At 47.2% G+C, this 27117-nt stretch overlaps 1 protein-coding gene across 2 annotated transcripts in view; it reads right to left on the reverse strand.

Moving 5' to 3' along the window:
• Nucleotides 1-1812: 1812 nt before the first annotated feature.
• The window catches only part of LOC144729777 (homeobox protein Meis1-like), an 85408-nt gene continuing 60103 nt past the window's right edge, over nt 1813-27117 (reverse strand). Inside the window, exons 9-14 of one of the 2 annotated variants that reach the window (XM_078610267.1) lie at nt 22990-23066; nt 9940-9998; nt 9392-9478; nt 8125-8213; nt 4991-5366; nt 1813-3663 (exon numbers count right to left, since the gene is read on the reverse strand). In XM_078610267.1, the coding sequence (XP_078466393.1) occupies nt 8158-8213; nt 9392-9478; nt 9940-9998; nt 22990-23066 (279 nt within the window). In that variant the 3' untranslated portion in view covers nt 1813-3663; nt 4991-5366; nt 8125-8157. The remainder of the gene's footprint in view (nt 3664-4990; nt 5367-8124; nt 8214-9391; nt 9479-9939; nt 9999-22989; nt 23067-27117) is intronic. The other variant, XM_078610266.1, reaches the window with a different exon arrangement.

Raw genomic sequence — 27117 nt, forward strand, 5'->3', positions numbered from 1 at the left:
TTCTGTTGCGCGTTGTCACTTTAATATGTTCTTTTGTTCATGTTTTTGTTTGTTGCGGTTGCACCCGAGGGGTTATACCTAATAAATGAAACTGAAAACTGGGGGTCGAGCGATGCGAGTGGGATGACAGGCGTGGCACGTGCGTTTGGGCAGGAGGGGATGCGGCGAGCACCACGTTCGGCCACTTTTACCTCCCAAATGCGGATGTTGTACACAACTGCGCCCGTTAGATGCTTCGCTCACAGTACTTTCCCCAAGTCTATCGGGGTAAAATGTAGAGTATTGGTCTTTGTTTGAAATGCGTGCATGCAAGCAAACACACACACACGTGGACGTTACGGAATCTTCTGCTGAACTTTTCATGTTTTTATTTATATAAACTGATCTATTCAATTAAATTTACCAGATAAGGCCCACTGAGCTATTAAACTGTTTTTCAGAAGGGACCTGGTCGCAAAGTATAGCTTAACGAAGTGGCTTGTCACGTGGAAATTTAGAGCAGCTGATAATACTATAAACGCGTGTTTCTAAATGTGGAGCGAGAAAAATCCACGCGACCACGGGGAGACACGCACGTGATCGCTGACATGTTTGAGAGAGATGATATTTCTACAAGTGAAAGCAAAATGTAATATTTTTTTTTATCTCTCTCTCTCTCTCTATATTTGGAACCAAATAAAAAAATTTTATTCTTTGGAAACAAAAACAATCCACTCATTTCACGTGGCGATAAAAAAAAAGGTCCGTTGAACAAGCGACCGGGCTTAATGGCAAACACAGGGGTGTTTACACAAGTTGTGGGAAAATATGTCGAGGTCTCCGTCTTCCACCACAGTGTTATTTACACTTCTGGATATTACCGCGCTCGGAAAATGCCACTGCCACGATAGCTCAGCGTCGGACGTGCACAGGCTACAGTCCACGGTGGGAAAGAAACACCACTTTATTACCAACACAACAGCACGCGAACGGCGAATAAAGGCGCCTCTAACGCTAATGTAGTCCACGGGCCAGAGCAGAAATCGGTGCCACCTAGGGTGGTAAAAACAAACTTTAGCCGGACCGATTTACACCGCTAATAAGAGCGAATTATTTTTAAACCCTCACTCGTGTTTACATAATTCACCGTCATTGGCCACTTCAATAAATCGGAACCGCGAGCGTGATGCCTCCCCTGATAGTATCGACAGGCGAAATATTTACTCTGGGCTCATGTTTTCGGGTTGCGCCTCATGCGTGTTGTCCGGCATGATGGCACTTATAGATGTTACTGCATGGGAGGTGCAATGTAAGTCAATGATGATGATTAGATCTGAGGTTTTGCACCACGTGCCAAATACAGTTGCTGAAAGGTGCCAGCGCGTGGAGTGAAACGTCGGGTGGACATCGTGCTCAACAACATTTGCTACAACCCAAAAAACACGTCGCAGGGCTGTGTTTTTCATTATGTATGTAGGCTGGACTTCTTTCGCACCGTACGTAGCCGACCGTGCTAATCGGGCGGAGGACAACTAAACACAAAAAGCGCAGTTCTAAAGAAATGAGCGTTCAATCCAGATAACTTAAAAGAGCATGAGCTTCAATGGCTTCCTAATATCGCAAAAGCGTTCCAGACGACCGCAGAAGCGCATCCGAAAGTGTGCGATGCGGTGAACCTTCTTTGTAATCTCCCCTCGATTTATTTACAGAACGCAGTTACCTGCTGACACCGGCAGCTGTCATCATACATACAGGTCACACATGTCCATGTTTAACGAGGTTGCCTTTCAAACGCAGTCCGGGAGTATTTAAAATAACTGGTGTACGCCACTCTTAAAAGATCAAAGACTTTTTATTGACTGTACAACATTAAGTATAAAAATGTCCCTCACACTTGCTTACACGTGAGCTTCTGATAAACATTTTAAACTTGCAGTGGAATGTCAGGGATTTCTCTTTAGGGATCCAAACAACAACAAAAAAAAGGGGGGGGGGGGGGGCATCACTCACGTCTTGAAAAATTCCTAAAATGGAAAGAACGGTGCATGAAAGAAAACATGTTGCGTGTGTGTGCGCGCGACACTCATGAATTAGCCTATGACAGTGCATACATATAGCAGTCACTGCACGTCAATTAACAGTCTCTGAAAAACACAAGGAAAGTGGGGGGGAAGGGGGCAAGATTTGTTGACTTATTTTCGTAGCAATTCCTCAACAGATTTCAAACCGTTTAATTTTTTTTATGCGCTGCCTACTACCACACAGTAACAAACCGCATCTTTCCGACTGCCAATTACACCGTCCCTTTGAGCAGACTCTTCCACGAGGAAATCGGGGAAGGATTCGGCCCGGCCTAGTGCACAGAGAGGGGGGGGGGAGGGTAAACCGAGCACTTTCCAGAGCGATCGAGAGCAGAATGGAATCCCGAGTACCTTCGTAAAAGGTACGCGCGACCTTGCAAAAAGTACCTTGACTAAAAGGTGCACACGTAACAGCAATCGAACACAGCAAAGCCATGGAGGTGAACACATTCGCAGAAAAAAAAGTCTCCCTCGTCAGTATTAAATACAACAGTACCGTCCGTGGAGGGTATTCTTTAGAAGATATCCTCGGGTTATTTCGGAAAACTACAGAAGCTAGCCAAGGCTGCTAGTGCATAACATTGTTTTTTTAATGTGTTTGTTAATTTTTTTTTATTATTCATTCGTTTACTTTATTTGTTCACAAACAACAACAAGCATGCAATGTTATTGAGACCCACACTCTGCACTAGTTGCAATCCCGGAATGTTCCAACTTCTTCCTTAAATCAAGCTACAGCCTCTGGAACTTCGTAAAATGTGTGCAGACAAAGGACGCACGGAAATAATAAACAACAACAAACAAACAAAAGTACAAAACATCAAGCTCAGTCTCGGACATTTACGGTGGTTTGCACTTGCTGGCAAAAATAAAACAGCCACGGTGAAATATTTCCCATTCCTGGGGCCATTCGCGGAGATAAAATAAAAAATCTTCTTCTCAATGAGCTGGAGTTTTTTGTTTAGGAAGAACTTAACGGGCAGGGGGCCACACATATTGCTTGATTGACGTCACAGCTGAGAAAAAATCCGGGCCTCCACACAACGACCCTGGGAACAAGGATCGTCGTTGGCAGAAGAGTAACATCACAACGGCGATTCTCTCCACGATCTGGATTTCCCTTTGTTTCACGTCTCATTCAACGCCTCCTTCTTCTCCGTTTGTTGTTGCTTGAGTACCCTGTTGCGAGAACAGTTGTGTGTAGCGTGGTCTTCCGAAAACCCGAGCAAAAAGGAGAATCAACTCGAAACAGTAGAAGCAGGTGTTGTCACAGTCGGTGGAACATTTCTCATAGGCATGCCACGCATTGCAAACGGTAGTTTCATTTTTTTTTGTTTAAGGACACAAGAAAAGGAAAAAAAACTGAAAACTGTCTCTTGCATGCCAGTAAGCATATATTTATAGTGTTTTCACTGTCTCTTCATTTATAAATAATACAAACGGCAAATTGGCCATCCTGTTGTTGCTGGTCCCTTTTATATAGAGTGTCGCATATTAATCCCTTGAGGGTTCGTCGTATTTTACTTGGGCAAGGTCCTTTTGTGGGGCAGTGGGTCGTCGAGATCTATGACGGCATGGTTTCTTCAGAAGGTCACTTCAGAACCTGAAAATAAAAAAGCAAAAACCCAGTTATTCACGAGGACGTGGCAACGGTTCGTTCGCGGTGATGCGCTTGCGTCGGAAAGACGTGCCCCGACGTTTCGCTCCGCCTGCTGGGAGAGGGAATTAACGTTCCTGAAGTGGCCACCGAAACGTGGAGCGGAATATCGGACGTCATGCCGAAAAACGCGCGGTACCTCCGATTGGCACGGTTGGCTGCGTATGGTGCGAAAGAAGTTCAACATACGTACGCACGTACAACCCCAAAAACACATCGGACAGCAATATCCACACAAGCGAGGGCTTGTGCGGATATTGCAAAGATCAAACAATTGGAAAGAGCTGATTCTGTGTGCCACTATTAAACTTTAAGCACGTAGCCGCGCAAGCTGACTTAACATAGTTTGACATTATTATATTTTTTATGCATAAATGAATGAACACCGTCGTTTAATCCCACGTGGGAGCTCATTGACATAGGGTCTCAGCTTTTTGCTGAATATGGTGCATTACAAATCTTGGATTGATTTATTGTATGTATGATTGATTCTATGTATGTATGCATAGTCCAACATTGCAAAGGCAAACAATTGGGAAAAAAATCTTGAGTCATTTAAACCACGATCACTGGTTCCTAGCTACAGCTAGCATCATTGGCAAGTGATATCTAAGCCCAATGGGCTTCATCAACCCGCACTGACCAGCGTTGTGAAGTAAGATCATTAACTCCAATAAGCAGCAGTGGATTGACAAAAGGGCCGTACATGTCATGTACTCTAAGTGAATTGCTCTGTTTTTCTTAACTACGTTGAGACCTGTTTTATACTGGTGTTAAGCACGATATCAAATAATAATAAACGATGACGATGTTTGGATAGTAAGATTTGATAGCACACTAAAAAAAAAAATTGAAAGCCGCACCATCATCGCCACCATCATCATCACCACCGCCATCATCACCAAGATCCCTGGATTAAATCTTCAGCGAAGCTTATGAACCACAACCCTAAACCGCATCCACACAAAACCTTGGCAGCAGATGCAAATACATCATGATAATGATGATGATGCACAAATCGAAAATTAAAAACTATTCGACAGTGTGCAGAATCTGTGGTCACCACCCAGAAGAGAACCGTGGAACTTATAATGACTGAAGACCCAATTCACAAATACGAAGAAAGCATCATCAGAGCGATGTACTCCGCGACTCCCGATGCAATAATGTCGCTCAACATCTCGATGTCAAATTTTAGTTGTTGTTCTACATCAATATCAGCCGCATGAAGAAGAAACATCACCACCACCATCGTCATAGGCATCGGCGTTACCTGGAATTTCTCCGCAGACTCTCCCGAAAGCTGTGTGAAAGTGACACGGAGGTGTGGGGCTGTCAAAGTGCCGAGTCGCTCCGTAGGTGAGCGTGCCTCGCTGTTACGTGTCGCCGCTGTTTCCTCGAGGTCTTGCCGTGGTTGAAAATTCGCATAGCAAACCCGGTTCGCTCAATGCATTTGCAGTGCCTATACAGTAACATTGATCAATTTTAAATAATATTTACAGCAAAAAAAAAATCTCTCTTTTTTTTACAGTTTTTTTCTTTTTTTAAGGGTTTTGCTGACTTAGGTATAGCTATAACATATTTTGAATACACGTAAGGAAATTGTTGGTGATCGATGTTCGGTGAAAAATCCCAGATTCTGAAGTAACCTGCAAAATCACACGAGAGAGAGAAAAAAAATTAGATTTTACATTTTCCGCAACCTTGATTGTAACTCCGACTCTAACTTTAGCCTGGGTACGGCTGCGTGCGTGAATTGGTCTCAGCTGACAGCTAGCGGTCAAGTCACAGAACTTACAATTGAGCAGCACGCAAAGGTGTACGCTCACAAACACAGCAGGATAGCACCACTCCCGTCATGCTTTGCAAGCGCGTCATGTTACGGCGGCGCTGTACGTTTCAGTTCTCTCTCAGCCTTGTCCAGACCACCGGCTCAACAAGACTACCGCCAACTCGAAGACTTGGGAAACGTGGGCGGCCCCAATAGGCACGCATGCAGTCATACCCGAATAAAGTTAAGACTTCGAAAATAAAATAAAAAAAGATTCAAACGCATTTTTATTCCATGCTAACATTTCCTACATGACATTAAACGCTGCATTGGATTTCCAAAGAAAACACTACTTAAAGGCATTGTTAAATCCAAGTATATGAAAATACATCTGGATGTAAGCTTAGATCAGGGGTGGGGAACCTTTCCCTTTGGTGGGCCACACACACACACCTCGGCGTTATTCAATAACAACGCAAAGAACAACATTGAGCATACACTGAGTAGTGTATAAAGAAGAGGGCCTTGCGGTGACAGTATTGACAGAGCGTGATAAAATTATGAACACAGTGTTGTTGCCAGGTCTGAAATATTTCCCTTTCAGGGATGGATAAATTTCGTTTGCAGGTCATTTCGAGCGGTATGCTTTGTGTGGTATGGACGCTTCAGTAGAAGTAGCGGGTTGCATCTGGCCATCCCTGGCCTCGATGTACAGACCTCTGTTGGTTTTAAATCCTGAGTTCAGTGTACTCCTACTTCAATGTGACACAACCAAAACTCCAATTTGAAAATTCACTTCAACAAATGTTAAAAAAGTAAAAAAAATATATACGGCAGTGGCGTGGAGCAGTCGCACAGTGGTTGGCACACCGCGTTACGAACCTGGCGGTTCTGAGGTTGATTCCCGCCCACGGCTATAACATCGATGACAAGCGATATCTGAACCGGTCCTAGGCGCTCCCTTTCACCAACCCGCACTGACCAGCATGATGAAGTACAGTTAAACAACCCCCCCCCCTCCATGTGCTACTTGGCATGATTACACTAACGATGGCCCACATCTTTAAATGTACGCCCAAAACCGTGGAACTTCTCCGCATCCCCCCCCACCACCCCCCCCCCCCCGTACAAAAAGGGGCTTTTGTACCTCAGTGGACACTTCTCGTGTTCTCAAAGGACACTGGTTCGAATTGTTTGTGAACATTTATGCAGCTATAGCTTCAGTGACCTGCATACAGCGCGTGTTTGGTGGAGGACCGGTTTTGTCCTTAGGCGACGTATGACACGCAGCAGTTGGTTAATTGGGCCGTGCCACGGCAGACAATGGGCCACTCTTAGCGAGAGTGTTACAGAATATTAATAGGAAGTGAGTGGCCAGGAGCACCGGCCCCGGCATCTCCAACTCAAAAGACGTCGGCGCATCACAATGCACAGCCTCCTCCTCCTCGTTGCGTACGGCTTTTGTATAGCGGCTCATGAGTCCATGTGCAGATCTGAGAGCCAAAGCACGACCCCGTTGGAGGAATCTGAATGGGCGTCTTCAACGCCTCTGCTGAATTTAACCGGGATTCACAATGGCTCTCAATGTGGTCCACCGCGATTCTCGTCGGGACACAATGCGCCGCGTTTGAACAGTGTAGCATCGCGACCACGGTTTGAACCGTGTCTCTAAAGCCAGTGTCCAACTGCTGAGCGATTGAATGTGCGCAACTCGGTTGCAACCCGGTTGCAACTGGTTGTGCGCAACTTGGTTGCAAGCAACTCAGTTGCAAGCAACTAAACCGCTTGCAAGCAGACGTCTCACGGTGGAGACGGACTCGACTTTTCAAGCGCCCGTCTGCTCGGCGATTTGTAGCGACGTATGTCATCGCGTGATGCGTTTGTGAACTCGGGATTGGTTGTGGACCTCGTGGAAACTGTGTGCAAAATGGGACTTGTGGACCTCAACGAGCTGTGGTTGTTACCATCCTGCATACGCAGTTTTCAACGATCGTGGAATGTATACATCCACACTGGAGTTAGCTTTGTACTCGGGTATGAGGGATTTGCCAACAGAATATGCCGTTTACATTCGTTGCTGTGCCACCACTCACTCAGATGTGGCCAAAGCAGTGGTGGGTGATGATTGCTCAGGAGTGGGCCCAGCTGAATAACAGTGTCTCACAGAAGAGACGGTGAGAAGATGTTCAGTCCCTCTCCTGGTATGCAGGAGGTCGTGGATTCGATCCCAACCCTGACGCCTGCTGTATATTTGGAGTTTGCATGTTCCCTCTCCTCATGGTCACGTGGAATTTTCTCCGGGTCCTCCGGTTTTCCCCTCCACATTTAGAAATGTGCGTTTAGAGCAATTGGCTGCTATAAATTCCTTCATGATATAAGCCGCCACTTCGTTGAGCTATCGTTTGTGGGCCAGGTCGCTTTCTGAAATTAGAGGGGATATAGCTCAGTGGGCCTTACCTGATAAAAATAAAAAATAGTTTCACAGTTTTTATTTTGGTACTTCTCACCACCTGCCAGTCGAGCCTCGTGCCCAGGCTCAAGAACCACGCCCCACGTAGGCGTTGAAGCCATTACCAAACGATTACCGAACGAGGTGTACGGAGGTTTTAGGGGCAATTGCTTGAAACAACTCTTACCTCCCTTGACCTTGCACGACCCGACTGCTGAAGTCACATGTAATGCCACTGGCCCTCCATGCCCATGCCCATGCCAGCCATGGGCCCTGCTGCAGCAACACAGACGTTACGGGTTACCCACACGACACGGAACGCGTGCTATTGGGTAACGCTGCAAAGAGGGGGGAAAGAAACGACTAACGAATGTATATAATGAATATAAAGAATGTATATTATGAATGTATATTATGAATGGATACAATTCATGTATATAATTAATGTATATCATTAATGTATATTAGGAATGTATATAATGAATGTACGTCAATCGAGAGCTGTCACAACTTGGGATTGAACCGGAGAAGTGTCGCTAAAGTTACATTATTTTGCATATATACATACATGTAAGTATATCCCCGTGTGATGTTGTCACAATTCATAGCATGCCTTTCGCTTCTCATCTTACGACTGTATTTGCGAGCAGAATAACGCTGATTCTTGTAACATCCTAGAGCCACGCTTTCAAACTCAAGACTCGTTTGACAGAACGTTGTGTTGAACTCCTTTCGTGTCGTACGTAGCCAACCGTGCTAATCGAATGCATACTAAAGAATTGGTAAGCTGTTTTGATGCATTGTGGGTAACGAACTATAAAAAAAAAAACTAGGTGTAGTTCATCGGCCTATGGTGCTTCTGGAATGATCTTTTCACAGGCCATACTCTGCTGATGAGAGCAGTCGAAACCAATGCAGATATATTATTAGAAGGTCGATAGGTGTGTGGATGCTGTGCATTTATCTGCGCCTTCCTCTTTGTTGCCCGCTGCCAGGACCGCTCTGGCTGGCCCCTGGACCCCAGTGCAGTTGCATTGGCTGCACACTTGATGGCTACACCACTACTCTCACAGAGACAAAGATCCCCCGTATAGCCTTAACAAAATGTTGGGGCAAGTGCTGCTAGCGAGCACCTATGAAGGCCCGCACGGCACACGAGGGGTGGGTGGCCAGCACCACGCTCGGCCGTCTTTGTCTCCCTCGTGGCGAAGTTTTTACACGTCACACAAGGTACTGATTTGAGGCTGAGTCGACCTAGGGGAGGCCCAGGACCGGTTCAGATAATCGTCATCGATGTTGGCCGTGAGCGAGAATTGAACTCGGGTCGCCGGGTTCGTAGTGCAGTGCACTAACCCTTGCACTGCCAGATCCCACACAAGCACACACGTACGCACACACGTACGCACACACGTACGCACACACGTACGCACACACGTACGCACGCACGTACGTACCAGGCGGATGGAGGCCCATGTGCTGCTGCCCGTCCATTACAAACCCTCCCAAGTGCTGCCCGTCGGGGCTGTACCCCGAGCCTTGAGCTGAGAAAGTTAAATAAAACGTACATAATTATACATAGTTTTTTTAATTAATATTTTAAATGCCAAATTTCAATATAAAATGGCCTAATTAAAATTCAATGTACTGCAGTCCAATTTGTTTAAATTCTCAAACAGACGATAAATAATAGGTGATGGTTCACGTAGTGGCCATTTGTCATAGCACTGCCCAAAATGTCACCAGTTACACGTGTTTTTTTCCCCCTTTTAGGGCCACAGTGCTATTGACGAATGCATCGAGGCTTTGTGATTTGTGCTCATACACCACTGCTAAAGCAGCCTCGCAACTGTTTCGTATAACTGTCGACAATACGTGAGCAGTTTCAAACCAGCGAGCGACGAAAAATAAATGAAACAGCGGTTCACAAAGCAAGCCAAAAGAACAAAGAACAATTAAGCGTGCAAAATCGTGAATAACGTTTCAAGTGAAAAACAGCACATACCTGTTCGATTCGACTGGTCTATCATAGGCTGAACTATCCTTCGCCTGGCGTTGATGAACCTACGCAGAGAGAGAGAGAAAAACAAAACGCGAAATTCAACAAAGGCGATCGGTAACGAAGCGTTAGATTTATTTATTTTGCAAACGGACGCTGCCATTTTTTGGGAGTCGGGAGTCTCCCAGAAGACACTGGTTTCACTGTCGGGCCGGGCAGTGACAGCTCATGATAAACGAGCTGGGAGGTCAAATCGCTACGGCGTGACATCACCCGCGCGCCAGCCTCGCTTCCAAGCCAAGCCAATCAGAGGGGGGTCATCACGCTGAGCTGAGCCTTCCTTTTGGCACGAGGTGTCTCCAGTCGGAGGAGCTACTGGGACCGTTAGGAATTCTCCCCCCCCCTTCGCTTTATAGCAGCTGCTGCGTTATTAAATACACATATATATACCGTATTCTAAGGCTTGTTATAAGATGCTCCGCGAAAGTAAAACGCACCACACAATCGCCAGAATCTGCCTTCAAGTGGAATGCGGAATTCGCTCTCAAACGGCATGATCGTTAGTTCAGAATAAACTCGCTATGAATGTCCGCTCCGCTCGCTGTCAATGGCGCCGTTTGCGCGAGGCTGAGAGACAGTGGTGCACCCAGCGGAAAATTTTGCAGGAGGGCAAATCGTTTTTCCTTCCAACAGTACTGCCATATTCTCTGGTTTATAAGACGCTGCAGAATGGAAGACGCATCCCAATGCATGTGCTCGATGTCAATGGAGTTACACAGATCTGATCTCACACGCAGACACACGGGATTATACGATGCACTCCCCCCCCCCCCCCCAACTTTTGCTTTAAATTACAGAGAATAAAAAGTGAATCCTATAATCCAGAGATTACGGTGTGCATTGCGTATAAGGGTGCTCCATTTATAGATACCCCACTAAAATAATAGGTTAAAATTATAAAGAGATCAGCCTCTTATTCAAAGGCTTTACATATCTCCCACCAAACTCGACGTGCTTATTAAACCTTTTGAACACAGTCGCTCTGTAATACAACGAGCCACAGCTTTCACCACATTCACCACATTCAGCCTGTCGGGAAGTCGGAGAGAGGGGGGTCATTAGCGATCGGTGGGGCATCTATAAACGGATCGCCCCTTACGTTCGTAAAAAAAGAAAAAAAGAAACTTGCAAGTCCTCAAGAGGCGCGGAATCCCTGGCCATCGTTAGGGACGCTCGCGACTCATCCGGAGCTGTCAGTGCGCTCGCAGCGCAGTTCACAAGTCTCTGCCTTTGAGCCTCCCTCCCATTGTCGCGTCTGCGGCCTCATCAATTACCCCGTCGTCGTCTGGGAGTTTATCACCACGGCAGACCCCCCCACCCCCCCACCTCCCCAGGCCAGCTCTACCAAGGCAAGAATAGCGAGTCTGGATTTTATTTTGCTTCTCATAAAGATGCCGGGTCATTTGGAGGTCATGCCAGTCGTGCAGCAGCCTTTAAGGGTCCCATTTCGGTGCCAGTTTTAACAAGCGGCTAGCAGCCCCCCTCCCTCACCTCCTCCCCGCCTACCCCCCCGCCCCGACCCTGCATGCCTGCGACCATAAAGAGAGGATGAACTATGCTCCTCCAAAATATTGAACTCCTCTTAACCGCAACCCCATTATCCGCAACTCCCATTATCTGTGGGAGATGTAGGTTTCGCAAAGACTCTTATTATCAAACTCCCTATAATCTGCCTGTTTCCCTGTGTGTTTATTTGCGTAAAAGCGGAGCAAAACAAATTTTGGAAAATTTCACGGATAACAGGAGCCGCGGTGTCCGTCCCCCACATCACCATGGATAAGAGGTGCTCTGCTTAAACACCATTTTTTTTGGGGGGGGGGGGAGATAACTCATGGCACTACAGAGGGAACAGCGACAGTTTTTCGGGTCCGCTGAATAAATAAAAGAGATGCAAGGTCAAAGAGAAGTGAGCTGCCAAACAGCCAAAACATACAACTCCTGTGTTATTATTTTATATTATGCAGAGGGAAACAATAAAGCGTAAATTGACCATCACAGCTGCTCTCGAGACAGAAAATCTGCGTGATTGACGGCTGTATGCAAATGCGGCGGCAAATGTAGCTATCAATGCGGCTCCCTGGCTGTCTACTGACCCCTTGTCTAATTTTCCGCAAATCACAGGAACGGCTTCGCAATTACCGGCCCTAAACCGCTAAATCGCTTCTTCTCATCCTCTCCCCCTGCCCATTGTCTGCTGCAGGGTCGGTGCGAAGTCCCGGTTGTCGCAGCCCGTTGTGCTCACTGGCACCAACCGCTCAGAGACGGGAGATGGAGCTACCACGGTGGGGAATATTTGTGAAGACAAATTAAGTGAGTTGAAGACGTAGTAGGCTTTCGCGACCAAAATAATCCATATACAGGGGTTTTATTGGTTTCGTTTTTGGGATAGATCGCGTTAATACAAATGTGTGCCGTTAAGCCCGCCACCACTCGCCACAGCCAATTAGTAAGGTTTGTCATGTAAACATTTACAATTCAAGTATGATGTTTTGCCGGTAATTACGACCAGCCTCATCAGGCGACAGCCAGAACTGTAGAGAAGACCTCCTGTTTCGGTCTTAAATAAAGTGAATTCACTGCTTTCCTTGGAGAAAGCTAGTTGAGAATACAATGCCAGGTAATCAATATACATACTCATAATTATCATCCCTCTAGCAATCCACTGCTGGATGAAGGCCTCGCAAATACCGTGCCAATCGTTAACACAGCAGTGGTAGGCAACCAAAATAACAAGAAGAGCTATTTTTCCGAATTCGGTAAACAACTCAATATTTCAAGAGCCGCCAATGCAATGTGAAAACGAGACGGTGGGTCCTTAATAAATAACGTCACGAAGCAGCCCTTAAAGAGCCGCATGCGAGTTATGGAGCCGTAGGTTGCCGGCCCCTGATGATGGGGATTTTTTGACCATACTTCACCACACTGGGTGTATGAGGTTTTGGGGTCAAGACCGCTTCAGCTATCACATGCCAGTGGCGTTAGCCGTGGCCAGGAATTGAATTCAGGTCCCTAGGTTCATACATAACACAGCATGCGATTCACCATGCCATCGCTCCACCGCGATAGAACGATACGATACAATTTGGATTTGTATAGCGCATGACTGCAACCGGCATCTCCAGACGCCGTACAGAGACAGCGGGACATCACAGGGATTAAATAGCCAGGAATTGAACTCAGGTCACCGAGTTTATAGCACAACACACAACCGGAATGCCACCACGCCACCCTGAAACGGTAATTACTGTATGTAAAAAATATTTGTTGTTCAAATGTGTATATATTTTACAATACTGTCATGTGCGGTGTGCTTTAGTCAATGAAAATAATAAGGTGTGTTCCCTTTGGTAGGGGTTTTTTGCATGCATTAATGATAAATCTATATTTCCTAAACTGCATGAATAGCCACTGATGCGTGTTTATAATGATGCACCATGGGATGGGATTAGGAACTTTTTTTATACCCGTGTGGGCACACCATGGGGATAGCTAGTAGAGTCAAGGATATAATGTATACAAAAAGACACGGGAATGGGAAAGGGAAGAGATGAGGAAAATAAGAGAAAAAGGATGGAAAAGGACTGCAAGACGGGCAACCAAAGGGGGTTAGGAGAGATGAGGACAGGGAGAAGAGGCTACATAAGGGCCGGCGAAACTGCTGCACAGAGTGGCAGAGTCTGTTTCACAGTGGGCGGGGAGGGGGTGGTGGGATTCAAAGTGGGGGTGGCCACACAGAAGTCACGTGATTCACGGGATGCTCGTGCTGATTTAGATAAAGAGATGTGGTATAGCAATGCACTCGTGGTCACAATTGCCTTAATATTTTCAGTGATGCTAAATTATTAAATGGAGCAGAGTAGCGGCAGTGGTCAGTGTACTGATCTATGGACCTCTTAACCAGAGTTGCATTCCTAGGCATGACTAACATCAGTGGAGCGTGCCCCCCCCCCCGTCCACTTCACCAATCCGCACTAACCAGCATGGTGAAGTATGGTCAAACAACCCCCTGTTGTGTAACACAGTGTAGAGAGGCCTTCATCGTTCAGCAATAGATGGATAAAGGGCTGTGTATTATTATTATTCATCAGCCATGGTCCATCTACTGCCGGATGAAGATCTCCCTAAGCAACCTGCCACTATCTTGCGAAGCAACACATGTTATGATAATAATATTGTTCTTTTTATATAGAACAAATGAGGGTCAATTTACGTCATCTGCATTTTTTTCCTGTAAGGTTAGATTATCATATGAAACACAAAATATATATACACCGTAAAAATGTACAATTTCTCCGAAAAATGTTACTCAACAAGCCCCTTCCGAAAAATAAATAAAATCACAAACGTAAAAATATCGGAAGATTGCGTCAAATAATTACCGATGCGAAATGTCAGAAATCTGCGCGGAGACCCCCGGTTTAGAGCGCGCGAGCGTCGACCGACGGCACCGTCCAAAGTGTCAGAATCTCACGCGTCAAAAACGGCGCAGAGTGCTCATCTCCACTTCACATGCAAATCCCGGCCCGAGAAAACACCCACAACCCCCACCTGCCCTGCTCAAATCCCTCCCCCCCCCCGCCCCCCCCGACTCCTGCACACGTTAAAACGCCTGGCAAACAATCCGTGATCAACATTAACAGATGGTTTTAATATTTAAAATGTTTACCGTGTGCCAAGGACTAGAATAATGAGGGCTTAACTCTACATCAGCAATCCCTGGCACTTCACTGCGGCCTCTCTCTCTCCCTCTCCGCTCTCTACCCCCTCCCCCTCTCTCTCCACGCGCTCGCTCTCTCTCTCTACGCTCTCATCTCCACTCCCGCCCCCTGCTCTGGGTTTCAGATGGCATCGCAGATTTACACGCCCCCCTGCTAATCTCTGTTTTCTGTCTTAACACAGCTGTAAACCACACTTCTTCCCTCCCAGCGTGGAGGAGGAGGAGGAGCCTCCTGCAGTCTTCCTGTAAATGAAGGTCTCCAAACGACCTCCGCCTGGCCCTCACTGCAACACCCCCACGCCACCCCCCACGCCTACTCCTCCCCACACGACTCCAAGTGAGGGGGGCAGGGGGGCATGCCGGGGTCAAATCTTGCCGGGGGCTGAGGTGGTGTGGAGGGGGACGGAGTTGGAGGAGGGGGGGGGGCGGTGATGGTGTGAGGTTGGAACTCAACACGGCCGTGAAGTATTTTAAACTGCTCCGAGTTCCTTGGCATGCGAGAGAATGGTGGGGCCAGATACAGGCTGCGTGCTGCTTGCAGCAGGGCTACAAGGCAGGGATGCAGGGAGCCCCCTGGCTACGTTGCACCGGGCTACCGGCGATTTGGCCGCGAGAGCCGCCCTCACGTGCGCCGGATAAATGTGAGTGCGCAACACAAACAACAACTACCGCAACTAAAAGCAATAACAATAACGAGCTGCTGTTACTCAGAAATAAATTATTCAATTGGGATTATACACAGCAACCATAGCCCCCTAACGAAAGACAAATGCCCCAGCAGGCCACCTAAAACTTGGAGCAAGTGTCGCGAGGTTTCTCCCGTTAGTATGGGGCCACCGCTCCACTGAAAAGCTGTTGCCAAAATAAAAGACGTGAAACTATTTACGTGGCAGATTTGTTATCCAAAGGCATCAAGCTTGCTGTATATGTATCTATATGCAGGGAGATTGTGTGTGGGCATGAGAGACGAGATAAGGCCCAACATAGGAACACAGCCACATTGGCTTGAACCATTCAGTAGCCCCTGAGTAGTGTTCTGCTTGAGAAGACCTCATCCAGCAGTGGAGAGAGCAGTGCTCGGTGTCAGAAGACCACCCCCCTTCCCCATGGAGTCCAGCATGTTATGAGTGGCCATCCAGCACGTCCTGATAAACCGGGTGCATAATTAGCAAGCTTAGGCGCCGCAGTGGCGAGATGTTAACTACCTCGCCTAGTATACAAGAGGTCGTGGGTTCAATCCCGACCCTGATGCCTGCTGTATATTTGGAGTTTGCATGTTCTCCCCGTGGTCGCTGATTTTTTCTCTGGGTCCTCCAGTTTTACCTCCACATTTAGAATCAACATGCGTTTAGAGTATCTGGCTGCTATACATTTCCAAATGATGTTAATCCACTTCGCTGAACTATCATTTGTGGCCAGGTCGCTTCTGAAAAAGAGCAATAGAGCTCAGTGGGCCGTACCTGGTAAAATAAAAAAATGTTAGAGTTTCGAGACTATTACAGACGGGTCCTGCATTGGAATGTTTGATGTCCTATGAAGCAGGCGATTGCCCACATCCTCACCTCTTATATATACTGTATTTCTCATTGAAGGCCACAGTGCTATTGACGGATGTGTTGAGTTTTTTTTAAATTAATTGTGCTTATGCACCGCACCGCTGCCAAAGCAGCAGCAGCATCGCTACCAAGTAACTTGTTTGCATTTTAATGAGTGTTTCACGTGTTGGAGGAGAGCCGAGAAGTTGGAGAAAACCCACAGAGCACACCACAGGATAGCACTCAAAGGCCCCCCACGTGGGATGGGATGACAACTCCAAATATCGCACTGCAACTTTCTGGACCATCTAACAGGCCAGACGTTTGGGAGTCTCTCAAATCTCTCATGTGGTCCACCACCAACCCTTGCCTCCGAAACGACGGATCACAGGAATGTGTCACCGTTTCCTTGGCCAAATATTCAACATACCTTTTGAAACTCGGTACTCACCACTCACCGACGATCTCATTAATCTTATTAATGAGCCGAGCGGTGGCAGCAATGCACGCATGTAAATCCAGCGCCTGTGGAGGCGAGAGTTGGTGGATCGCACGAATGTCGTGAAACTCCCTTCCCTGTGGGCGTCGAGGTGCCCTAACGTCGCTTGTCAGGAGACATCAGTACAACAAGTGGAATAATCACCGTCTGTTTCCATCTGTACGCAGATAGAGTAGTACCTCCCCACGCACGTGAGTTTTCTCCGGGCACTCCGGTTTGCTCCCACACGTATAAACACTCATCATTAATTGGCTGAAAATAAAAATTAAAACCCGAATGCAATACCCTCGTAAATAATATTCCTCGGACTAGCGTTGCTTTCCTGGATAATTAAATAATAATTATTACAAATATTTGATATTTGTTGCTCGACAGTGCAAATACATCTGACCTTCCGTATTGACGCAAACACGGCACAGGTCTATAAACCTCAACGCGACAACAAATAATAACATTAATAAACACCGTAAACACTGCCACATGTAGCTGAGGAATGCTGCGTGCTGGAAACTGTAGAGCAGATTTCAGACAAAGTTTTGTCGAAATGCCGCGTTTCGCGCTCCACTCCTTAGCGGGAGACGCGTGGACGTCCCAGTACAGTGCTTGCACTTTCATGTATAAGTTTACTCTCTCGAAAAGGAAATTACCGCATACGCCAAAGCATTTCCTGAAACCCAGCCAAGATTTTACCCTCAAATAATGTGCCCGAAATCATAATTTTCTCCTACTGAGCTAAAGCCGTGGGTCCCTTAGGTCATATAATTAATAGCGGGGGGGGGGGAAGACATGACATATCAATCTCTTTGGGAGTCGTTTTTTTCTTCGGCAGCCGTCGTGAGCCGCCAAGTTTCTGTGCGGCCACAATATGTTCGTCACAGTCGCATCAGCCAAGACGACGCTTTGACACCCACTGGCCTCGGTATTTTATTTTTAAATGTTTTTAAGCGGAATGCCACTTTTCCAGTTTTGACCGCCAACAATCCCTTCGCTCCCTCCCCTTCCCACCGGCGTTCTCGCTCGTTCGTGTGTGTGGTATTGGGGTTGTTTGAAAGCAGGCTCAGGGCTCACGAGTGTCAGTGGGCCTTTTCACGAGTGAACTGACGGGCCTTATCGGGGGGGGGGGAAGGGGAGTGAGCGCGCGCGCATTCGCAGCTGTTTATCCGTTACACAAGAAACCCGGTGCTGCTCCTCTTTGTTAGCCGGTGCGATTTAGGCGGCGATTAGCCCACACCCGTTTGTGGCGCGTATCTCCAGCTCGGTTGGTGGGTTCTTTTTTTTCTCTCTTTCTACCGCCCGATCCGTCCCGCCTCCCTCCCCCCACAACCAAAAACGGCTTCATTCACTTTTTTTGTTGTTGTCACGGACCAGAGATATCTTTGGGCAAAGAGTGCCGTTTAAAAAAAAACCCGAAGCGTGCCGATGTCTTCAAATTGTGCGGAAACGTTTTTTTGTTCGGATGTGTGCAGTTTTCGGAGAAAATGCGACGAGAGAGGAAAAAAAACGCAGCAGCGTGCAGCCAACCATCAGCGGTTTAAGATTAAATCGTCGTCGTCGTCGTTTGAGGAACAATAATGTCAGGTGCGGCCTCGGCGAGGTTAGCCAGCGCAACCCCAGACACCACAATTTGCACCCACAAATTATCAAACACGGCGGCATGAAATGAACAAATCTGGAAAATAAATAAATAAAATACTGCCAGATGAAGGCCTCCTTCCTAAGCCACCATCATTTGTGATCAATCCACTGCTGGATGAAGGCCTCCCTTACCCAAGCTCTCGCCAGCCCTCAATCCACAATGATGGAACATTAAGCGAGTATAAAAAATATATTAACTTAAGTAAAGCAAACATATTTTAACGTCCTCTAGTCCACTGGTTCTTTACCTTTACAGCAGCCTTGTACCCTTTTAGTGCTCAATAATAATAAAATATTATGTTAATACATAAGTATTTGTATACTTATGAGCCGTTACTTAATTTGTGTTTCGATTATTTAGCGTCTAAGAAAATGTGGCCATGTCTCGCACCCCCAGAAAGGGCATCACGCGACCCCAGGGGGTGCGTGCACCCCAGGTTAAGAAGAAGAACCACTGCTCTAGTAGGACCACCCGGCTTGAGCAGGACAAGTCCGTAGAATGAATGGCAACCGAAAATAGCGTGACAGCCAAGAGACGGAACACATCCAAGTGACATCTATCGGTGAGGTGGAGCACTGAAATCAGCTCATGCTCAGGTGCTAGATGGATTGTTACATCGCAGAACAGAGAGAGGTGGTGATAACTGAAGGGGGGGCGCTTTATCCAGCAGCAGATTGGTCATGGCTGATGATGATAACTGGCAAAGGTCACTTAGACGACCGGCAGAACATTTCAGAGGTAGCTCTGCGACGTCCGCTTCCGCAGGCCGCTCTCGAGCACCGAGGGCTGTCACACCGCTCTGTGACATTTCCGAACGGCGCGGTGGCAGGGAACCTCCCCCCACCGCCCACCGGTTGCCTGCTAAGCGATGGGCCGAGGTGACAGGGACCCACAGCGAGTCCCACAGATGCATCCACACCGGCTTCACTCCGCGTCGGATCAGACGAGCAGGGAGGCAGCACTGCTACAAACAAGGCCCTTTTAGCTCCCGCAGAGGTCCCCCCCCCCCTCATCCCTTCACCCCCCCCAACCTCCAGGCCCCAACGGCACTTTGTACGGACAGGACCTAACACTTCCTCTGTTTTTCCATCCCTCGCCTCCCCACCACCCAACAGGGGCCTCAGAGGTGGGTGAAATCGTGCCACTGCTAGCCCCCCCCCATCCCCACCAACCACCATCCCTTTTTCTCTCCCGATGTTTTGTCTCTTGCCACGGCTGCGTCATTTCCCCCGGCCTCACCAACTTTCGCCCCCCCCCACCCCCCACCAACACTGTTCCCCTTCATTCGGACTGACAGGCTCGGTGTCTGCGGCTGAAGCTGCCAAATTACGAACAAATCTATCCCGTATCCTGTCTGAAACGAGAGCCCCTTAACAGATACACCTTGGTTATGTAAAGCGGGAACTTCCAGAAATGCAATTTTTTCTTTTTTACGAAGCCGGCGGCGATCTTGTCAAGGAAAACATTTAACTACTTACACCCTAAACATGGCACTCACAGTCACGTGTGAAGATAAAACCACCGAAATGGGGTTTTGTTGTCGGATTTATTTCTTACTTTCTGTCTCTATCTTTGGGGGTTTTATTGCACCACACCGTGCTCGACGCACCCAAACACAGCGGCCCCGCGTCACTCACTCTCTCAATCTCCACTTCTTCTCTGCTCGCACCGACCCACGATCGGCATTCCCTCCCGTCGGCGCTCAGTCGGGCGGTTGCGCAATTCGAGAAACGCGCGGACTCTTGTCCACGACACCCTCAACAGTGCCGCGTGCTGCTGGGCCCCCCCATTGTGGCACAAACAAAATAACAAGACCAACAACACAACTGCCTCGAAATGTGTCGCCGACAACCATTGGGCCACACGTAACATGGGGAGAGCACTCGCGCAACCGCGGACGTGGCACTGGCCAAGAAGAGAGGGAGCGAAATGCTGGAAGAGCCAGAGCCGTCTCCGCGCCCGAACCACCCCGCGCCCCCCCCCCCCCCCACGTTTGAGCGCTCGAACATTTACACGCCCGTCGCCGACAGCGGTATAAATGGGTTCATAGCATCTCAAGTCGATCGGCCGATCGGCCGGATGGTCGCCTCTAGTCGTGGCGGCAGTAGAGTCCCAGGTAGCCTCACCTCTCCGAGAGGGGGCTCTCCCTGGTGAAGCCCCCCCCCCCTTCCGCTAGCAGTGCCGTAAGCCAGCAATTTCAGGGCTGCGCCTTTAACCCCCCCCCACCCACCCTCCCCAGCACACCCGACCCCAAAAAAATCGCAGACCCGTTTCGTCATTCTCTGCCAGGTGATTTCACCCCCACGATTTAACAAAACAAACGGCAATATAAATATCCGCAGACCACAACAGTCGCAACAGTCGCGACCACCCTGATTGCTACTCTTCTTCTTCTTCTTGTTGTTTTTTATTTTTATCTGGCGCTAACGGGCGGGCCGGCCCCTGGGGGAGAAGGCGCTTCCACGGCCCACCCAGCGCCTCCGGCGTGCCCCCCCCCCACCTCACGACGTGCAGCTAGCGCCTAACAAGCCGGCGCTGCGCTATCCCGACGGCGGCAGCTGCAGACACATTATTTTCCTCTTCAGTCAGAACATCTCTGACCCAACCTTGACTCCTGCACATTGCTTGGGTGCACATGCCTATTGGTGTCAAGAAGACAATCCATATGGCACCTTCCCTCCTGTCCGCCCCCCCCCCCAACCACCACCATTGCATTCTAAGCCTCTATCGTTCATTTTATGTGAAGATTTTGGTCTGCACATACACAAAGACAAAGATCCCCCGTATAGCCTTAACAGACAGTTTGTAAATGCAAAGAGACAAAAACCTCTGTTTAGCCTACACAAGCTGTCAGGCCAAGTGCTGTTAGTGAGCACCTATGAAGGCCGGTACGTTGCACACAAAGCGGTTGGGTGAGCGTTGTCTTTATTGTGGGTGCTGTGAGTGGTGTGGATGGTGTGGATATTGTGGGTGCTGTGGGTGGTGGGTATGGTGTGGGTGGGCTGGCCAGCCGCCTGTGTGATGTGTAAACATCGCACCAGGTTCTCATTTAAGGCTGAATTAACCATGCAGAGACACACACACACCACACTATGGGCAAGCCAATGCGGCTCTAAGAGCTGGATTGAAACGAAAAGTCAAGCGCCATATTTAGGAGTATGCGCTAATCGTAAAATATGACGGTGAATTGATTTAAGGGACGATCACATCGAAGAATACGGTAATAATTGGATTCCATGTGGATGTTTAATGGCTTATTCTCGAAACATTTCGACCCGCTCCTTGTATATCGAATGAAGGATTCGTAGGACGTAACTTTTAAAAACTACATCTGCAAAAATTAAGCGCCACAAGCGGTTTATATGAACGGAGGAGTCTTCGCGATATCTTTAGAACATTTTTTTACCCATAAAACAAATTCCAATAAAGAAATTACAATGATAATAAATTAACTTAAAACAAAGGGGAACATCTTTACTATAAATAAGACGAAAAAAGCTGTAAGGTTTTATGGTAGACAAAGGCATTCCCTTTAAACGCGGCGTACGCTGGAACGCAAAAAGGGGGTTAACGTTTTATTTGTTAATAAAAGAAAGTTCCCGTCATAAAAACCCACATTGAAATTCATGAAAATTAAGATCGTTCCGTAAATCTGGCGACCAATCGAGGCTCCGCGTTGAGCTTTCTCCGCTCTAATTTATTGTATATCTGACCACTGTTAAGCCCTTTTATGTGTAAGAATTTTTCCCTGACCTTTCATTACCAATTTATAGGGAAATGTGCTCTTTTCCATGGTTAATGGCAAAACTGGTCATCTTTATAGGCTAATAATAACACGCTGTTCCGAGGCAGTAAATTCATACACTGCCGAAGGTGCAGTGCATGACATGTGAACTGGGGAAGATAAGGGGGGGAATGTCTTTTTGGATTTCCTCCCCATTTCCTATGATTTCCCCTAAAGTCAGTGTGGCGAAAAGCATGGCAAGATAAGGCTGAAAAACTCCATAATTCTCCAGATGCGTCTCCTCACGCTGTGATACAGCAAATAAAACGGGATAAAAAATGAATGAGAGCAGAAGAGAAATCAATTGACCCCAGGCTGTGGATGGGGGCCAGAAGGCTGATAAAGTTGTGGGGCTCAGGAATGTTTGTCTATCTGTGGCCTGCAGATAAAGGGCCCTGTAAATGAAACATCTCAGATAAATACGGCGGGGGGGGGGGGGCAGGTTAACTGTAAATGAAAGGGCCACCGTGTCATTTCTGTGAGGCGAAACCTTGGATGGAATTATCGCGGATTGCTGTAATTACATTTTAGTGGAAACCTCAATCCGGACAAAACCCCGGAAGCCTTCAGTTGATACCTCGCAGCCTGGAAACTCCTGGGAGTGTTTAACGAATACATCACGGAGAGGTTTTCGCCCCCTTTTTCGATTCGACTCTCACACCGTCCAGCTCCCCCCCTCCCCCCTCCTTGGTGGAATTCCGCAGATCAACAAACAAAGCTGTCCCGCTCCGTATTTTGACAACCATTAAGAGCCGGAGAGCGAATCGCTCCTTTTTAATGAAAGGTTTGGCGAGCGGGCACACACAAAAAAAGAGGTCCCCTCACCAGTTGTTGACTTGAAGGATGGACAATCCAGTGTCTTGCGCCAGCTGCTTTTTCTGTTCTTCCGACGGGTACGGGTGCTGGAACAGACGGGTGACAATACGTCAGCGCAGCGCAGGCAACGGGCACGGCATCGGGCGTGCTCCAACATTTTTATTTCAGCCATTTAGCATAAACACCTATCGATGCTTACACATGAGATTATACCAATTAGCGGCATTTGAATGCTAAAACACGCTCCCGGTTCAGCGGTGTCACTTATAAATAAAAAACAATCGGCTTCATTGTGGTTTGCTTTCTCTTTTTTTTAATAGCTTTTACGGGATTTCAAATTTGAGACGTTTATCACGGAATCGAAGGAGATGAATTCTTCTTGTTTTTGTCTGCGAAGTGCACACGGGGCAACGTACGCGTGGGGTAACGCGCGCGTGACGTTTGTATGCACGGCGGTGCAGGCCGCTATTTACATCCCATCACTGTTGGTTAAGTCACCAGGCAAGCGTTCCGTCTGCTTGGTGTTAATTTTATGTCACAACAGCAGATACGTGGAGACACCGGGATCGGGGGCTTGTTTTTTACCGTGGTAAAAAAAATATGCGTAGTTAATGTCACAAAGAACGGTCTTGGGATTCGGAAGCCCGGAGGGGGCATGGGAAATGAAAAGGAATATTAACCCAAATGTTCTGCCACACAGCACGACCCAACATGGTTTTTTGTTTTGCCCTCCTGAACATCAAACTACGTTCCAGTTTCCTTCTGTAGCCTCTTCCATCCATTCGCTTGTATAGCATCAAGGATCACCACAGGGTTGCTAATCTTATTACACATCAGTACCACGTGGCCTTTTTGTCTGGTTATTTAAAGCCCGATTGGAAGCTGGAAATTGGTACAATGTAAATGTGAGCATATCTCACGCTCTTCATCTTGAGAATAAGAAGAAAACTATGACTTCATGCTCAATTATACCTACTCACTGCATTGTTCATTCAGTTAAAAGTGTTAACATTCTGGGTAATTTTCTAATTCATGTTTTATAATTTATTTATTAACAATCAATTTGCTTCGAATGTAATTTGTGTTCATTATTACTCTGGTAGCTGTTGACAAGTGTTGTATTTCCTAGTATGACATGAAACTATGTATATTGTTATCACAACAAAAAATTACACGAGCACTTCAAATATGAGTAACATCGTCGATATTTACTCCGAAGTGGATGAAATATTTCAGCAAATTCTCTAAATGATTCATAATACACAGCGTTATGCAAACAATACTATTAAAAAAAGCTGTCTAACATACTACACGAATCCATAAATGTGTTTTTTTTATAGTACATACCAGTTATTATGACCACCAAAAAAGATATACAAACCCAAATATTCGATCATTCTCTGTTTAATTCTCGGACTGAAGCCACTTGGCCAAAACAAATCGCACAACACTAAGCGCCACTTATTCGGGATAACAGCACCACTCCGAGTTAGGTTTCTTTTTGGGGAAAACTGCCACGATATTAAGCCCTGGCAGAATTGCCACCAAACAGGGAGTACCAGGCCCGGAAAGGGCAGCCACAATCAATCAGTCAGCAACCCCTCGTGCGTTTTCAAGAACACAGGAAACGCAAATCCTACACTAGGCCTCGCAGGCACGTGCCACACACGCACAACGGCAATAAATGCACATTGGGGTTTTTTGGTTTCCTACAGAGGCTGTGGCCTAAATTGGGATTAAGTTTACCTCATAAATATGGAAGCTGATGTGTGGCAACCTCACAGTCGGTGCCTTCCCTCGACAGCCATGTTGGTTGATTGAGCGCGACCTCCGCTAGGCCTCACATTACTTAAGTTTATTAAAAACGGCAAAGAAAAATGAAGGTGTAAATCAGAAAAAATAAAGAATGAAACCCACCAATTTATGTTAGTACCACGACGTAAAAAAACGCATCCATTCAAATATTGTGAACGCTATGAATAGAAAACTGTTTCAGATCCAAAAAAATTGCTCCACAAAACTGAAATTCCAACGCATTTTAAATTCCTCAATGCTGAAAAAAATGTTTATTTTCCATTATGTGAACAGAATTGGACCATTCTTTTTATCATTTATATTTAACTTATATCGGTCATTGCAACAAAAATATGAATGTGTGTTTTAATGTTTGCAATTGCATTTTTAAGAATATAAATTTCAGTTACTACCGTTCTAAAGTCCCAATTTTTTCAGATTTTGGACAACGTTGCTGAAATCCATGCACATGCACATTACAAGCGAACATTTTTATTTTCTGGAAGAACATAAACCGTTTACTGTTCCTCAATTCTAAACGGCCATGTTTACGGCCAAAATTAAATGTAGTTGAGCAGGGCTACGCCACAGAATTCATTTACTAAGGCCAAGGGAAAACAGCAGAATGCAAAGGTCAAAGTTCAGAGTGCAGGAAGAAAGCCACCCATTTGTCATGTGGTTAGTTTATCGCTCACCGAATCCCCTTCTTTTTAAAGCACCCCGCTCCGCTCCTCAGAAATGTCTTTGGTGGAGACAAATGCTCAGACTGCTTAAAATTATTTACACGGGCTGCTCTCGCACGGCAGACATCATTAATTTCCCTCAGCCAAGCATGACTGGAGCCAGGCCCGAGCTGTTTTGATTAACAGGCGGGGAGATGTGTGCGTGGGCCTCCCATCCTACGACGTCCAACCCTCTTCAGCCACGCAGCGAGCCAGCAACGCAGCCGCCATTAGCCCCCCCCCCCCCCTACGGATCACCCTCGCATTTCGCGAAGGACACAATCAGCGTCGCACGCGCCCAGCGCATCACTTTTTGGTAAGGTGGGACAAATTATTATTCTGACCAAGAGAGCGAGAGTAGGCCATGGGTGTTTCCCGAACTCTGTTTTTTCCTATTACAATCGGTTGATACAAACACGAACGACTGAATTGACGCACTGAATGTATGTAATGACATGCACGTCGAGAATGTTACGCGTAGCTAATTTACAACTTCACATACGAACGACAACAACAAATCTCAAACATGGCCTATGCCGTGGAGAAGAGCCGTTGCCCGAAACGTTTCTTCTTATCACCGTTTTCTACTCGAGAGCCGGGTTATTGACGAATGCGTTGGGTTTTTGTTATGACATACAATGGCCCTCTTAAAACATTTCCGAGGGTGGGAGGGGACGGTCCCCTTTTGCCCCCCCCCCCCACCATGACCCCTCTATTGGTGCTCCTCTTGCCTGCTTACACCATTAAGCTCGAACTATGCGGCCTAAAAGATAACGCGTTTCAATGAGCCCCACCGTCAACATTGTGTCCGACTCGACAATTCCTCATTGCATCGTTGAGTATCTATATCCACAAAGTAAACACATCTTGAGCAACAGAGAAGCTCTCACTCACGCACAAAAGACAAATACCCCCCCCCCTCCTCCTCCACCACCTCATAGCTACAAACAGACTTGGGATGGGTGCTGTTTGCGAGCGCCTATTTTGGCCAGCACGGAGAACTAGTTGGATTGTGGCCAGCACCATACACAGACTGCCTTTATCTCGTCAGTGCTGAAATGGACACGCTGCACAGCTATACTCATTTAAGGCTGAGTTTACCTACAGTAAACCCATAAACCGGTTCAGAAATCACTCGCCGCTGATGTTAGCCATGGCCGGGAATCGAACTCAGGTGAACTGGGTTAAAAGTGCAATGCGGTAACCACTATACTACTGCTGTCCCCACACACATACACTCACTCACGCACACACAAATATATACAATCGTTTGAGTGGAGTCTGGAATTTATCGTCTTGGCCTCTGTGGAGTTGTACTTTGTAACAATGCTCGTCTTTAGGTATACACTGTACAGCACGCTTGTGTGCGCGCGTGCGCGTGTGGCTTGCATGTTTGTGTATATATATACGCCGTTGTGTATATATACACACCGCATAACCTGCGCACGCGCACGCACGCAGGCACGCACGGGCGCAGCAAAATCCCGGTGCCCACCACGGAGGGCCACCACGATTCTCTGCAAGACGGAACGAGCCTGAATATATATTTGTTAAAATAACGCAACGCTTAGACAACTGCCGGGGAAGTCCGCGGTGCTCTGTTGGCGATGTGGACAGACCG

This window comes from Lampetra planeri, chromosome 33, assembly GCF_965212315.1.
Source record: "Lampetra planeri chromosome 33, kcLamPlan1.2.h2, whole genome shotgun sequence".
NCBI classification, from domain to species: Eukaryota; Metazoa; Chordata; class Hyperoartia; order Petromyzontiformes; family Petromyzontidae; genus Lampetra; species Lampetra planeri.